Raw genomic sequence first — 17,206 nt, 5'->3', positions numbered from 1 at the left:
GCTCTGAGACGGCCACATGGGCTGTTCAGAGATCACAGCAGTTCAGATTTACAAACAGGTAAGAGGCAGAACAACGTCGTGACTTCAAATAAGATTTTGCTTCCCTGATTCCTGTTTTGAACATCCTGTGTTGTATTTTATTAACTGACTTTTAGATTAGATTTTATCTTTCATTTCTAATGCAAGATGCATAAGCATAAACCAGCAGACACAGTCACCAGCCTTCTTAAGACACCACATTTGTACTGGTGGCTGGAATCAGAAGATTCTTTTCCTTGTATGGCAGAGTGTCACAATCTCATCATGTACTAATGATCAGCAGCACTTTAGAAAAGGGCTGGTAGCAGGAATTCCTGACATGCCCCTACTATGAATCACGCAAAGGTTGCAAAACTCCAGCTTTTTGCAAGCATGTGACATTTTTATATTTATAACCAAGTCCCAACACTTAGTTTGTAAAAGCTTCTATACCTAGAATCTAAAAATATAAAACAAACAACAGTGATAACAGAATTATGGAACTGACACTTTTTATGAATAGTCAGAAATGGTCCTCAAACCATAGACTCGATTGTAGCTCCATGCACTAAGCTATCGAAAAAAGCCCTTAAATATCATTCATTTTCCTGACTCTCTTAAAAAAAGAAAAACCATAACACACATCTGTGACCTAGCAACAATATGGTTTGAGACACTTTCCAGATCACTGAACTGTGCAGTACCTTTAAAAATGGGATGACAAAAGGTCGCAGTGGGAAGTTGGTAGCTTCTTGCAGTTTGGAATGAAATTCTTCAATTGTCAAAGTAGAATTCTGTTGAGGAAAAAAAAATTCTGCCTTGGTGACAAAATAATGAAAACACTTAGCAAGAAAAACAGTAACCAAAGCACTCTGAAATTGCTTAATAACTCGTTCTTGGTATTGATAAGAGGATAAAGAAAAGCATGCCACATATTAAATTATTACCTTATTAAAATACTCAAAGGAAACCACCAGCATCTCAGACATTCAGTGCCTGTTGCGTACAGTACAGTTTAAGCTCTCAGGTGCCAAGCTTGGAAATGCTTTCACATTTCAAACATCAGTTAAAGCTGCTTTTCAACATTTTTCATTTAAGGTTCTATTGGAGCCTCTTGTAATTTTGTTCCCAGTGCAGAAGTTATAATTAACACGCACACACAAAAAATTACACTTTTTAAAGGCACATTCCTTGTTGTCTGAGGAGGAAAACTGCCTGTTGTACTTATAAAGAGGATTGTTTGCTGTGTTCTGAGCTATGTAGCAAAGTCATTACTTTGTAGCTGAGGACATAGCCATGAAGACCACATGCTGCACAGGGTTGAGCAAGGGAATAACATATGTGGATATTCCCAAGGAAAATAACCGAATTTGCTCCTCAGAGCTCAGATTAAGGTAGAAATCAACAGTAATTAACAGTGGGCAAGTACAATCAAGGGCAGGTAGATGGTCTCAAAGCTGTCTTTAGTTTCCTTACTAGTTCCCCTTTCCACAAAGAGCCATGTGACAATGAAAACCACATTAAACAGGCATTTTGGGCATGGAAGCAAATAACGAGTAGGGCTTACTGAAGTTACACTGCCTACATTAAAGTTCCTTTTGACACAGACTCGAGCGAAGGAGTACCCATTGCTGTCAGGTAGTGTTTTGAGAAGATACAAGCACAGGACACCTGAGCCCTGGTACTCAAAAGTGCTGGCAGTCTTTGCTCCAAATGAAGTCAATGGCAACTGCAGCTGCTCAGAACAGATATAAATTAGAGCACCACAACAGCATTTTTCCCTGGTACATCTAATTATTTGAAGGAGATACATGGGAGATAACAACGTCTGGAAGAGAGGGGGCTTTACTGGGCATAAAAAGAATCCTGGTTCAGATTCATAACAGTGTGTCTGCAAATAGCAGCCCAACTTGACAGACATAGGTGAGAAAAGGCTGAAATAATCATTCGGCCATATATTCACATTAAGATAATTTTATAAATAAGGTGACATTACTAGCAGCAATGCCCTGTCAGGTCCCTCCTTGTTGGGTTCAATGAATACTGAGAAAAGGTTTTCCGCTGTGTAACCACGGTCCTAAACATAATCTTCCCCTCATTCTTTTAAGCACTATCCTACCACTATATATATAGGGCACTCTCCTTTCCCCAGCCAACTAAGCTAAGCAAGCCAAGCCATATTTTACTACATCATATAATTCAAGGAATGTCTACATTAGGGGTGCTGCCAGTATAGAGCAAAAACCCTTTCACACCATCACAGTATAATACTATACTGGCAAAAAGAGTCAAGTCTGTATCTAGCTGGGAATAGCTGCCACTCATGGGAAGTTAGTCAGGTTACTCATGTTAGCTCCAGTAGCAAGAGCCAGCACTTCATTCTTCCAAGTCTGGTATCCCTAAAGCATTACATAGGCAGTGTATGTGACCCACTCTTTTATATAATAAACATGTAAAGCATAAAAGAAGGAAAAGGAGAGAAAAAGATCACAGTTATTATATCATTGGTTTTTTGCTTACCACAAGTCCTAGCACAAGGGTACGCACTCTCTCCCCAATCTCTGGTGAAATGTCATTGCCAAACTGCTGTAAGGTTGTAAGAAATCTCTTCAGTTTGCTGAGTTGCCTAGCTCCACAAGCTGGCGGTAACTGCTGGTTAGCCAGAGAAGAGGAAGAGGAAGAGGATGGCCCATTGCTAAAGCCATTAGGAGGAGATGGAGCTCCATTTAACGTTGTTGGTGAATGGCTAGTGCCATTGGTTACTGAAAGAAAAAGAGAGAGAGTAGGATAAAACAGAAAGGGGAGGAAGAGAGAGAGAAAGAAGACAGAGGGGAAAATCCATCAGCTTATGTTTTCTGTGCTTGACCTCAAAATTAATTAAGTTGAACAATCAAAGATAATTAGCCTTTTGACAGAGCGACACTCTGCAGTTTATATCTGTTTCTAAGTAGCTGGTACTGAACGGTGTATGGATTGGAAGCAACAGCAGCTGCTTCTCACAAAGCCCCCCCAAAGTGCTCCTGGACCTGAAAAGCATCACTTGAATACCAGCCTTTTGTCTGAGGATTTTTAAAAGAGAGAGGGGGAACAGAGAGAAAGAGCATGAGTGCATGTATGATAAAGACAAAAAAAAATAAAATTAAAAAAAAAATTGCTCTTTGGGGTAGAAAAAAATGTGCAGACATATTTCATGAAGCCTCAGCTTATCTCTGAATATTTTTACTTGTGTTTTGTACACACAGCTGACAGCTGTATTTATAAAACAGGACTTTCACGTTTCAACCTTACACCACCAAATGAGAAGGTTATTTTTTTCTGATACAGATTTCCTAGCTGCTAACATATGGAGCACATGGAGTTGTGTGTGCAGGTACAAATGGTGCCATCCATGCTCACTGCGGCCTGAAGCCTTGCAGCTAGGGCATGAAGTTAGAGCTCAGAAGACTTCTCACTCAACTTTCATATGGCAATACCATATCTCTAAAAAGGATAGGAAAGTATTCCACTTCTGTTGCAGGGCTTCTGTGAGAATAACTATCTAAAGTACTAAGTGTTCAAAATTTATGGCAACGAGATCCATACAGACATACTGAAGACAACAACAAACAGATTTTGGCAGCTATTTCAGTTGGATTCTTTTCCACACTCCAGAAGAGAATCAAACTGAGGACATCCTTTTCCACCCAGGTTACTTGGAACAGCACCAGTCAAGCACACTGTCTTGAGGTTGTTTGAGTCTGCCTTGCCAAAATTACAGCAAATGGCAAGAAAAAGGACGGCTCCCTAGAAATAAGAATGTACGGTGCACTGCCAGGTGTGGGCACACAGCACATGACTCTGCTCAGCAGCAGCAGCTGTATTCAGCTGGGCACTGCCCTGGAGAAATATGCTGATTTATTTTTGGGAAGTCACTCAGAAGCCATCCCAAAAAACATCAAAAATCAAGAACTTGTCTACAATCAAAAGGTATAGGAGTATAAGTCTAAACTGCTTCCTATTTAAAAGCATAACCATGGTAAGCTAGCAACTTTCCATGTTTCTTAATGACCTGCCTCTCCGAAGCCAAATATCCCTTTCTCTATTGCCACTTTCTCTAGCAGCAAGTCCTTTTAGAGGGTGAACACCTATTACTAGATTGAAATCACTATTCTATTACCATATTTAAATCACTACCACAGTACTTTTGAAGGAGCTTTTGCCCTAGTGAGGCTATCTGAACGGTCATCTAGTTTCTGCTTGTGTTTTATCCTAGCTTTTGGTTGCCTATTCTAGCTGCTTGGGCCAAGGAGAGCAAGAAGGAGAAAAAGCAGAAATAGAAAAAAGCTGGCCTCAGCAAGTCCAGCTCCATGTGCAGCTCCAAGCCATGCTCTCCGAGCGCTGCAGTGAAGTGAGATATCCAAGTAAACAAACACATCGTGATTTCAAGGAACTTGTATGGCCCAAAGTCATCATACCATGAACTTAGCAAATGAGGACTGGGAAGAATAAGAACGTGCCATGCTCTAGCCTGACACCACCCAACAACTCAGTCACTTGCAAGGGACTGGTCTGGGCAGAGGCTCCTGGGACTATGATCAGGAAAGCACAGAAAAGCAGAGTTCTTTACCTAGGATCAATATGAGGAGGAGAGAGGCAGGTAAAATTTCTCCCACAACAAGAGAAATATAGAAATACTCCCCCAAATGCAGCTTCTCTAAAACTTTTTTTTTCCAATAGTCCACCCCATATTAATGATTTTTTTCTCTTTCTTCATAGCATCTGCATTTGCCAAGTGGCAAAGATCTACATCATTTCTAAAACAAAACCATGATATTAATACAACAGAATTTAGCATTTAAAATTTCAAACTAATATTTGTCAAGAGGTTCTAATTGTCTAAAATCAAAAAAAAACAAGCTTACTCTTGACCAGAAAACCAGTATGATCTTATTGGCCTAGAGGCATTCCTGCTGTAGTAATAACAAATGTAACAGACACTCCAACAGAAGTGACTGTTTACCGTCCAAGTTGGAAACACTAAGGCCAAACTCCAAAATCTGACAGGGTGAAGGCAATTAACATTAAGAGCTTTTTAGACTTTAAGTCTTCATATAAACAGCCCCAAAAATCCAGCTACGGTTCAAACACCTTCCAAAGTGCTGAACTCAAGCAAAAAAAACTAGCATTCAAAATCATCTGAGTGAGGACTATAAGAGTGATTAAAGAAGAACATTGTCCTACTCCTTTTATGATTGCCAAAGATTACCCTGAACTGTGCAAAGTGCATCACACTGGAAAGCCTGATCTCTAACAGGCCCATCCCGCAAAAAACTAGGAACAATTTAACTTCAGACTGGAGCAGCTCCTAGGAGGATTCAGGTGGTGGACTTGAGCAAAACAGACCAATCTTCGAAGGATCTGGGTCACTGGGTTAAATTTGAGTTTATGTGAATAGCTGGCACAAACCCTCCTCACTGTTTAATTTCGAAGTAAATCATCAGGACAGGATTCCCTGGGATAAGCAGTACAAAGGCCTCCAGCTGGCCTTCTGCACAGAGGTGAATTTTAAATAAGGCATTTAACAGACAGAAAGGGACTGAACAGGCATAGGCAAGACAAATAGAAGATGCTGCCTTCATTCTGTTTAGGCATATGTATTCTACTGTTCTAAAAATGTTTTATTTAAAATGTGAAATGTAAACACATTCTCATGTTTATACTATTACAAGGCAGTATAAAAAAGACCAAAAAAATTGCAGCTAGATCTTGGTTAGAGAAATGTGGATAATTTCATGGCTGTGAAAAGAATAGTCCAGACAACATGCCAGTTTCAAATCTCAGTTACACTGATACGAATGCAGAGTAATTCCATCAAGACTAGTAGTTTCTTGTTTGTTTACATCGATAAACTGAGACATGCAGCCCCAAGTGACTTAGAGAAGTGGTCAGAGACTAGAAAACTCTAGATAAAATAATAAAAGGCCTTTAGTTTTTGTTGTATATCAATATTAACTGACATTATGTAGCACTTAAATCAGAATTCTTTGTTCAGTCATAAGTGCGATGAAGCTAAGTATTTTCTTCATTTACTACCCCCATTTTAAAAACATAAACAAAAACCCTGAAGTTTCTGTATAAAAGGTAATGGGATCCTTTAAACAACAGAATGGCAGAAAAGAGGAGAAGGTGGTTTTCTGTACTTCTCAGAGAAGGGCTGATCTGAGCATTAAGTACATGGGAAACTAGTACTCACTACTCTCTAGCACTGTGGCCAAGTTGTCAATGAAATAACAACACAACTCTGAGCTGAATGTCTTAATACCTTAAAGATGCATTAATCTGTTGTGATCTTAGTTTTGCTTAATTATTGCAGTACAACTGTGAATGCTGCTCCCATCATGTCATGCAGGTTGCCCTTCACGTATTTTGGTTTCTTAGATTCAAAACGGAAAGAGTAAGGAAGAAAGGGAAGAAAATAAGTCTAATTACACGTTGTGGGCGTGAATGAACTGGTTCTTGGAGCTCCTTGGGTAGTAGGAGGAGGTGGCATGGTTGGAGGCGTCAGCCTGGATTGTGTCTTCACATCCACAGGTGAGTCTGGCATTGTGGAATGCTTCTCAGTGCGATCTGGAACACACACCACAGGAACACACCGGTTTATTTCCTCAAGCACACCCGCTCCAACAAAAAACTTAAAAGCTAATACAAGAAGTGAGCCATTTCAGCATCTGCTGCAAAAGATTACACCTGATTATCTACTCCAGCATGCTCTTCCCAAATTATATCATCTAAACCTTACTTAAGAAGGTGTAACACAGATGGGTAAGGCCCCATTTGTAGCGGTGCTACATTATCTTTTGTTTTTATTTCTAGCATGTGCAGATGCTACCTCCCAAGCACTCCTGGAGCTGCAATAATGCCACCTTCCTTCAAGGCTCTCAGAAGGAAGAAACAGATGAAGAGACAAGAAGGTAACAAATTCCCTTACGACACCTCTTGCAGAACTAAAACCTGAAGCTCTTTAGTAAAGGTGAGATACTGGGTGGGATATTGGTTGAATCCAGTTCTCTTCATGCCTCTTCTTTGTCTCACCTGCTGCCCTCTCCACTGCTTCTCTTTGTAATCATGGAAAGATACGTTAAACAGCGGGCCTCTTGGATCACATTACTACCCTGCCTCTGGATATACTTACATTCACCAGAAAAAAAAACACAACATGCCAAAATGGTAAGTCAACTGTCACACATAGGTACCGTTGTTTTTAAAAAGGCTTCTAAGTTTTCACCTTCACACATTAAGAACAACTTTAATGTTCAAAATCCGTAAGATATGTAGAAACATAACTCCCCAACAAAACAAAACAAACAAAAGGCAAAACCAGGCAGAAAACCCAACAGTTCTTTTGCAGCTAAAGATCTAAATAAGCAAGATATTTTACATAGAAGATGCAGAAGTAAGTATCTTCTTCTTCCAACATCTTTTTGGACACCGCTGTGTTACAAATTTTGAAAATCCACCCAAACCCTTATGTTTCATTTATCGAGAATGGGCAAAACATGACAACATTTACCAACTGAAAGCAAAATAAAGGCTTCCTTACTCATGTCAGGAGTTTAGCAAGCCATCTTGAGTAAAATCAAGTTTAGCTTTCAAAGGGCATAAGTTAAACTTGTCCACCCCTCCATTGGGAGGGTCAGGGTTATTTATTTTATACATTATCCTACACAAGTCTTCCTGTTCTCCATTAAACTATTTTGCAAAGCAAGTAAGTGTCGCTGCTAATAGGTAAGCACGTAAGTCTGTGGTTTAAATCCAAGACAATAGGAAAGTCCGTCACATTCTATAAATTCTGTCACTCTGCTTTGAGACGTGCTTTCCGTGTTCTTAATAACAACATACAGGCTTCAACCAACAAATCACGCCTATCATTTGCCCCAAGAGATGCTAAGAGAAATTAAATGCAATGCACACATTTAACAAAGGAAGGGTATGTTAAATGGAGCCTCAAAACAATTATCAGAACACTTAATTATCAAAAAGTTAAAAAAAACGCAATGCATAATAGTTAGCAATCTTTAGCTGCCTGGAAGTGAGGACGTATGTCCCAAAAATGCAGTGTGTTGGGTACTGCAATTACAGAAGCCATCTTCACCCTCTGTGGAGGTGCCTACAGATGATGTTTCAGTTCTCAGGGAAAAGGAACCATTTCATTTAGATTTCAGAGACAAGTTTGGGGAAGATGAGCAGAGAAAACACCCCCAGAACAGGATTGTTGGATCTGTAGTGTTGATCTAAGGTTAGTAAACCTCAGCTGCAGAAGCTGCAGATAGAACAGTATCCAAAATGATTAGCTTAAATAGCAAGGCTGCTGCACAGGCAGGTGAGGTTTGATTTGCAAATCAAACAACACTAAATTATAACATGCTGGAAAACAAAAGCAAGTTTTTAAACAAATTCTAGAAAAATTTCCTTTCCCTGTCACTATACTAAAACAGTTAAATCTAGATCTTCAACAAGCCATTCATTTAACATAAAGAACTATGAAAACTTGTCTTGAAATGTTAATTGCTTCCTTAATAGCCAAATTCATCTTGCACTCACCTCAACCAACCTCAGCAACAAGGGAATAAATAGCTTTCAGCTCATGTTGCAACAGAGGGAAAGAGGCACAGCAGTGAGCCCAAGCCCTCCTAAATAAAGGCAAATATTTCTGCCATGCCAAGAAAGGAGAGAGAAAGGGAGGCTTGCCAGAGCTGGTGGGGAGATAACAGTGGGAACTGCTGGTCCATCTGGTTTTCATTCTGCTAACACTCACATGGAACTGTTAAGGAAGGCAGTCCAGGTACCCAGATTTGAAGCATGTGGGAGCGCAGACACAGGCACAGAGGAGATGGAGGTGGGTGGAAGAAGGAGTGCGAGAAATCGAGCTCCTCGCACAGCCTGCTGCTCGCAGGAGCAGGCACAGCCTGTATCCTCCAATTCAGCTGTTGATCACTAAAAGCGATCCCAAGCCTGCAACCCACCGCATGGCTCCTGCTCCCCTCCTTTGCTGCATTTCAAAGTTCAGGTTTCAGAAACGCGCTCAGATTGGAGGGGGGAGTCTTTCCCAAAAAGCTGGCAATGTTTTGTTACCTAAACTGAACACGGTAGTGGGAAATTGCATGTTGGTTTTGCCCTCCAATTTCAGATTGCCATTCTACTGCAACTCAACTGCTTTTTGCTCCCTCGAACAGTGTCTGCCACCCGGTTTGCAGATCACTGAAATTACCTACAGACTTCTGCACTTCCTGTATAAATGTAATGACATTAGGCTTGATTCTCCTAATTACTTTCCTTTGGACATCTTAAGGGTAAAGAAACCCCAAAACCTCTGCAGGCCACTTACCTTTGCTTAACCTCTCTGTCCCCCTTGCAAAGCCCTAAACCCTACTCTGCTACTGTATATCGCAGGCAGACAGATTTATCTCTGGTTGTCTGTAAGTTCCCTAGCCCTGCCTTCTGTAAAGAGATACAAGAGATACAAGCTCCCTTCAAGCCCACCTCAAAACACTTCCAACCAGGGTACAATACTATCTTGTCAGAGCAGAGACCCTCCGGGTGAGAAAAGGGGCTTTTGAAGAAGTACAGTGCAAAATGCAGAGAACTTCCATGTGCTTGGAAGACACCACCACCAACACACCGCCCAGGAGAACAGCCTGTTCCATTGCAGCCTTCACAACCCACCTTTCCACCCTCTTTACTATCAGAACTCCTGCAGGAGCCATTCTGCTCTTACTGCTGCTATTTACCTACTCCTTGCCTCCACAGCTGGTTCCCCAGCCTCTAAGGGAGCTATGGGGCTGGGAGCACCCCACCTCCAGCAGCTCTACACCCACCTTTGTCCCACAACCACAGAGAACCTCAGCAGCTCGATTTTGAACAGGAAGATCTCCCAGGGGATGGAGCTCAAAGCAGAACAAAAAGAACAAAAAGAACAAAAAGAAAAAAAAGCTTGATGGTATGAAAGCTAAAGGCAAAATGGTATTTAAATCGTATTCACGAGCCAAGTTTCCCCTAAAGACATTTTTTCACATAAACTGTGGATATTCTGCCATCCGTACATTCAGAGGTGATGAGGGTTTGGGAGAGGAGCAAAGAATCTCTCAAGAGCAAAACCTGTACTTTTTACATGTGAAATCCTGCTTGTGTAAGATTTCATTTACATTTGCTCCAGTTTTATAACAAAGTGGCATATATATTGAATTTTGCCTGAAAATTGGAAGAACTTGAAGGAAAACCATGTCTTAAAATGGCTTAATTTCTTGAATTCCAAAATGTTTTTATGCTTTTGTGTAAAACCAAACTCCCTGTTTGCAAAGCTAGTTCTGATTTTTTTTATTTTTTTTTTTCCTGTTGGACTCTGACATTTTGAGCAATAATCCTGAATTAGCAGGGACACACCAGAAAGTTTCATACAGGCAGGATCCCATAGCATCACACATTTCAAAGCACAGGCTGTGTATACAGAAAGAGCAACTTCTTTCTGGTGCAAAGATTTCTTCCACCAAATCCCTCTAAACGGTGACAGACTTGCACTCCTTAGCCCAGTACGGATCAAATGGGGCTGAAACCAGAGGGAAAAGTAGACATCTGCAATTCATTCTGCAGTGTTCGCTGAAATCAATTCAGGATGGAGATAGATGGTAAAATAATGGTCTAGTCCTAATCCATACATACACACAAACCTCTGGTGTAGCGAGAGATTTAGAATAAATTCAGAAAATATGTTTCAAGTATGCAGAGATCTATTGCATTTGCTTTGGATTATATTTTTTAAAAAATAATCTGAAATATACATTCTTGAATCTCTTTTACAGGACAGAGTGAAGAACTGTGATTTTACCACAGAAGTATTTTTCCCATTTTAAATTAAAGAATGTTGTAAAACCAGCTTTAAATTATGATATTTCTTCTGTGGATTTCTTGGTTCATGAAACTATACTGTTCTTGTAATTCCTTCAGTTTTTATGGCAGGAGTTATTTTTATCACTGTATTTAGCTGTTAGGTGAATACTGATATTTACCGTGAGCACAGTCAGCTTCTGAAGACAAACAGAGAAGAGACAAAAGTAAAATGTGCAGGAGCAGGGGCAAAAAGAGATGTGCATGTATTCGAACTGATTTACTTCGCTTCCTGTAACTTAAATTATTGAGTCCATTTTTAAAACAAGGCGGTCTTTCATACATGGCAACATTTCAGCTCACATGGCACCCTTCCAAGTCTAACGCATCAAGGAAATCTGATGTATGGAACAAAATATGGAATATATAAATACTTTACTGATACCATTTCAATAGCCAATTCAATGTCAAGCATTTCTAGGGTTGGTGTGTTTTCAATTTCCTTTTTTAAATGAAAAAAAGTATGGTATAATACGCTGTGGCATTTATTTTACTTTTAGTTACTGCAAACAGTTCCAGATGTATATTCAGGCATGAAAGACGCTTAAAAGACGCTCTATATTGATTGTACAGTACTTAGTACTTCTGTGCCAACACGTTAAAAACAAAAATAAAAATTGCCAACTTAAAAGAGCCCATTGTCTTGTTTCCTTCAGATTCACAGAAAGTACAAACCCTGCATATGATACACAGGACTAGAAGCTGACCCCACCACCCAAATTATACGAATTGTGACCTAAATCTGTGGGATTTAATACTGATGGCTACCTAGATGGCATTGGACTAATTTTGATTATTTTGAGAGGGGTATCATAGAATTTGTTAGCAGGTAATTACAGGTTGTGGGTCACAGTAATGACGAACTAGGAGACAGAAACCCATGAGTCCATCAAAGAGGACAAATTACAAAGCCTTTTCATCTGTAATGCTGTCGCGTGCTACTGTCAGTAATGTTCCTTCCTTCAGATTTGGCCAAGCCATGAAGCACTGTGACAAGGTAGTACCTGTGGAGACCCACCACTCCTGAGGCCTAGACCTGCCACCATGCAGAGCAGAACAATATTACAAGGTAATATTGGTTGAAAAGGACTTGTTCAAGAATGCACTGCATAAGCCTGATATATCTGGCAAAGCCTACCCACCCCCTGTGCACAGCACACATGGGAAAAAATGGAAGTCCTGTGATGCAGCAGTAAAACACAACATTTGGACACCACCACTGCAGACCCTGTCCCAGCCAAGCATGCCTGGGACTTGTTTGAGATCTGTCCCATCTTCATTCCATTTGTCTCTTGGCCCTTTTGACTTTTTCTTAATGAATAACAAGGACCTAAACACAATGAATGCTTTTGTGCTATAAACAACTGATCTCAAACAAGCATACTATAGACATAACTTTCTACTTGCACCAGATGCATTCACTTTATTGGCCTAGAAAGAAAACACCACCCAGTTTCCAGTTCCCCAGTGGAGAAGTTTTACTATCTAGGTGATTTGCAGAAGGGTAGTATCAGAAAGCAGTTCAGACACTCTGACTCTGCCTTTTGTCACAAAACATCACCCCTGAAAGCTCTGTTCACCAGGAATGAGAACGCGTGTGGGACAAGTGACAGATATGTACAGCAAATTTTTCAAGACGACATAACATTTCATTGCCTTTTTAGCATGTCGGGTATGAAGCTCATGTACCAAAGATAACCCTTTTGCAAGAGCAATATCACAATTGTGCTGCAGTCTTATCTTGGTTCTCCTCTGCTCAGATAGTTGAACGTTTCATATCACCAGCTATTCTAGACAATAAACGGAAGCACACTCAGTTTACCAATTTCTTCACATTTAATATCCAGGAGCTAGAAGAAATTCTGCATCCTGGGAGTTCACTGAACTTATCTCAGGCAAAGTTACTAAAGTTCTCTTCAGACATACTAAAAAAAAGCCATGAGAATAATTCAATCTCTACTCTGTCTCTCAAAATGTGAAAGGGATTTTTGTACTTTTCTCTCTCAGTGCTGGCAGGAAGGGTTTGTGGATGATGTAGATGAGGTGAATGGCAGACAATGCTATGCATCATGTTCTTCATCCATAATGGTACCTTGCGTGGTCCTACTATCATGACAACAAATCAAAAGCGCAGAAGTACCCCCTTTTGTTTCAGTTCTCTAGGGTGAGAGGTGCTGACTGGCAAGAAACTCTGTCCCATGCTCTTGGCTTTGCAACTGAAGGCCAGATAGTTACACAATTATAAAATAAGCAATGCATGAGTTCACTCTCGGAGTTGAGACAAAAATGTTATGACTTGGGTTTGCTTGGAAATATTTTCTCCTGAAAGAAATAAACTGGCCTTACCATATACTTTCATTTTAAAAGAGGGAAAAAAATAGAAAAATAATCTTTTTCCTCTCATTTAACAATCTGACATGTTTTGACATGAAATTCACTTTCAGTTATTTAATAATTAAAACCTGACTCTTGTCAGAATTGCACCTTTTTTCCAACACCTCTTTCCTCCTTACCCCTTGCTGGCTTTGCAAATTTTCCCATGTAAAATTATTTGAATGTACACAGCAATTGTAGAAGTCTAAAGGGAAGAAGAACACATTCTAAATTTAGATCTATAATACTACAACCACAATAGTTTATGAAATACTTCAGCAAGAATGGGCAAGGAAAATAAGGGTCAAATTGTGGCAGTCACCCTGTATTTCCATAAGCCCTTGGAAAATAAAGCATACGAGTTCCCTTGTCACAGCTGAATACATACCAGTTGGCTGTAACGAAGGCAAAGACTGTGAATTTATTCTAAATATCCCACCAAGCATCATCAAAATGTATGCATAACTAATGCAATTAATAAGCAAACAGTCCCACAATCATTATTTAAATATTATTTTCCTGTTTAAATTGTTTCCTTGATCTTTTCTACTTCAGTTTGTTGACAAGTTACCAAACTAAGAACTGTATGTTGTGAGTCTTTCACATCACAGGAACTACCACTGCTATTCCAAAACCAGCTCACTGAACATTAAGGCACAAGTGAAGAAGAGGTGCCTACCACCTCCAGCACGAAGAACTGAAGAACAATCAGAGCAACCACTGGCCAAACTCACCCCCTGGCCTCCCCTACATGCTACGGACAACCTCTCCACACAAGCAACCACTCCATTCACTTGTCCTGTACTTACACAGGAAACCACTGGGGTGGTTTTGGATGCAGCTTCCCAAAGGCTCCCAGACCAGTAATTAGTTGTCTTTGTGTACCTTCTTCTCTGGAAGACCTATCCTTGTCACAATTGCCTGTTATGTGACAAACTACACATAAAGTTAGATTGGTATCTAAGAAACTGCAAATGCCATCAGCCTGGACAGGCTGGAGAGTTGGGCGGGGAATAACCTAATGAAATTTAACAAGGGCAAGTGTAGAGTCCTGCATCTGGGCAGGAACAACCCCAGGTTCCAGTATAGGTTGGGAGATTACATATTAGAGAGCAGTGTAGGGGAAAAGGACCTGGGGGTCCTGGTGGACAACAGGATGACCATGAGCCAGCACTGTGCCCTTGTGGCCAGGAAGGCCAATGGCATCCTGGGGTGTATTAGAAGGGGGGTGGTTAGTAGATTGAGAGAGGTCCTCCTTCCCCTCTACTCCACCCTGGTGAGACCACATCTGGAATATTGTGTCCAGTTCTGGGCCCCTCAGTTCAAGAAGGACAGGGAACTGCTGGAGAGGGTCCAGCGTAGGGCAACAAAGATGATTAAGGGAGTGGAGCACCTCCCTTATGAAGAAAGGCTGAGGGAGCTGGGTCTCTTTAGTTTGGAGAAGAGGAGACTAAGGGGGGACCTTATTAATGTTTATAAATATATAAAGGGTGAGTGCCATGGGGATGGAGCCAGGCTCTTCTCGGTGGCAAACAATGATAGGACAAGGGGTAATGGGATCAAGCTGGAACACAAGAGGTTCCACTTAAATTTGAGAAGAAACTTCTTCTCAGTGAGGGTGACAGAGCACTGGAACAGGCTGCCCAGGGAAGTTGTGGAGTCTCCTTCTCTGGAGACATTCAAAACCCGCCTGGACATGTTCCTGTGTGACCTCACCTAGGCGTTCCTGCTCCAGCAGGGGGATTGGACTAGATGATCTTTTGAGGTCCCTTCCAATCCCAAACATACTGTGATACTGTGATACTGTGATTGAATCAGTTATTGTTTGTATGTTCTTATGTACTCAACCACACATAACACAAATCCTTCCCACCAGAAGAACATTTTCTCTCACAATGCCAATTAAAATTTCAAGACTTGCTCTCCAGAAGTGTATTTATGTTTTTAACCTAAGGTTTGTATGGTCCTAAACTAACGGTAAATAGTTTGTTACACACAGCTAAAAGTCTGAAGCAAAATAAATATGAACTCCTTTATTTTAAATGTGCTTACATAAAGTGTAAAGCATATCTGTAACCATTCCAGGAAAATCCTAAGAGAGAACTGATACCAGTATTCCATTAAATTTAACTGGAAATGACATCTCCAATATAGACTAGATAAAATAAAATAACTTCAGATTCAAGGCGACTTTCGGTATTACATTACCAGGAAAAAACTTATTATGGCTGTACTTTTAAAAGGCATCGGTTATATTTATAAAACATGACAGAAGTCCTTTAGGCTCAAAAAGAACCAAATATGGGTGTAGGAGGTGATATTTTCCATGGTTATACATCTGAAAAGATGATACACAGACTACCAAGAAGATAATGGATACACATCTGGCTTTCCTTGGTTTTAAACTGTAGAATTTGTCACAGACAAGTCAAGATCCCCTAAGGTGTGGAATGGTGTTGGCCAATCTGGGCCAGACTGCTCCTCACTTGGTGGATCATGCTCCCAAATCCCCACTCTAGCAGACTGCACATCTGAGAATCCAGTTCCTGCCAGTGATATTTCAAATGATGAAAAGTTTGATCTGTTAGGCCAAATGCACAGGCCTGGGGAGCAAGACCTTACCCATAAAACAGAAATCACGGGTGGCCAAATTCCCTCCCTAGAGCAAGTACCACTCCAGTTTGAGGAAGGCTGCTAAGCAGTCTAGACTCCCTGTTTCATCACTGAAGAGAGCTTCTAATTTATTAATTCCTAAGGTTGCTAAGTCAGATGGTATAAATATTCCTGTATAGATCTAGGTCCTTTGCCTCGTGAGAACCAGAAGCATGCAGGCTGCTCCAGCAGAGTGGCTCGTGTACAGGAGAAATCAGTGATCCTCAGTCCAGGCACTCTAACTCCTTGCTTTCTATTTGGTCAGCCAAGACAGGTATTAATCCACCAATGAAAAATACACAATGAAACATATTTCCCCCAGAACCTTTGCTCAGGTGTTGCCATTGTTACTTACTGCTATTACAGCAAAAGAAAAGTGAAGTTATAGGCTTTTCCCATCTCAAAGATTGTCAGTGTATAACACCAAGTAGTGCAATTTATTACACTAATCAGTACTTCAGCATTTGTGCAAATACACACTTTGGAAGACAATCATATCACATCATCAGACGATGCCCTTAAAGACATCTTCTGTTCACATGACTGACTGTCTAGACAGAGTGAAAAAATACTCATGATTAGTTACAAGTCAGCTCCTCCTCAACGCTGCACATCACATCAACTGTCTTGTATTTTGCGACCTGGATCGCACCTGAAAACAGCGGGGGGGGGTGGGGGGGAAAGAGAGTCTCAGAAACCTCACATGAAATCAAGACCCTCCATCTCAAATACTTGCTTAGATGAGGTAGCATTAGTTATTGACAAATAAGCTAAAAACCAAAACAAATATTACCATTAGCCAAAAAAAAAGTATATTTCAAATCAACTGTCTGGTCCACTATATCACATGCAAACTTAAATGTTACATGGCACAATGTAACATGTAAAAGAAGAAACTTGTGTATGTCATGTAAAACCAGACTAACAAATGCCCCCTTCTGAAGTCAGTGAATTCATATAAATCAGGTTGGATCACCCAGGAAGAGAGGTGCTGGGTTAACCTTGCAGACCCCAGTCCCAGAAACACTCTAAGTGCTTCACTGTAGATACTGAAAACAGCTGTAGGTAAACTAATGAGACCATTCACAGGGCATACAATTACACACAAGGTTTCTAGACCTTAAAGCATCACAGCAGTCTTAATCTTGCATAATAAAACCTAAATCTCCCTTTTAAAGTATCTTTCCTTTGTTTTGAATTTTAAATATCAGACCAAAAAAAACAAACAAAAAAAACCAAAAAA

The 17,206-nt window shown here is 40.4% G+C and overlaps 1 protein-coding gene across 2 annotated transcripts in view; it reads right to left on the bottom strand.

The window, feature by feature from the left end:
- RUNX1T1 (RUNX1 partner transcriptional co-repressor 1) overlaps window positions 1-17,206 on the bottom strand; it is a 114,991-nt gene that overhangs the window by 44,697 nt on the left and 53,088 nt on the right. For both annotated transcript variants that reach the window (XM_082043908.1, XM_082043907.1), the window contains exons 2-4: window positions 6,487-6,624; window positions 2,539-2,780; window positions 723-812 (exon numbers count right to left, since the gene is read on the bottom strand). In XM_082043908.1, coding sequence (XP_081900034.1) covers window positions 723-812; window positions 2,539-2,780; window positions 6,487-6,624 — 470 coding nt within the window. The remainder of the gene's footprint in view (window positions 1-722; window positions 813-2,538; window positions 2,781-6,486; window positions 6,625-17,206) is intronic.

Source organism: Streptopelia decaocto, assembly GCF_964273445.1.
Source record: "Streptopelia decaocto genome assembly, chromosome: 2".
Classification (NCBI taxonomy): domain Eukaryota; kingdom Metazoa; phylum Chordata; class Aves; order Columbiformes; family Columbidae; genus Streptopelia; species Streptopelia decaocto.
The sequence above is the reverse complement of the archived record's forward strand: the minus strand, read 5'-3'. Positions and strand labels throughout refer to the sequence as shown.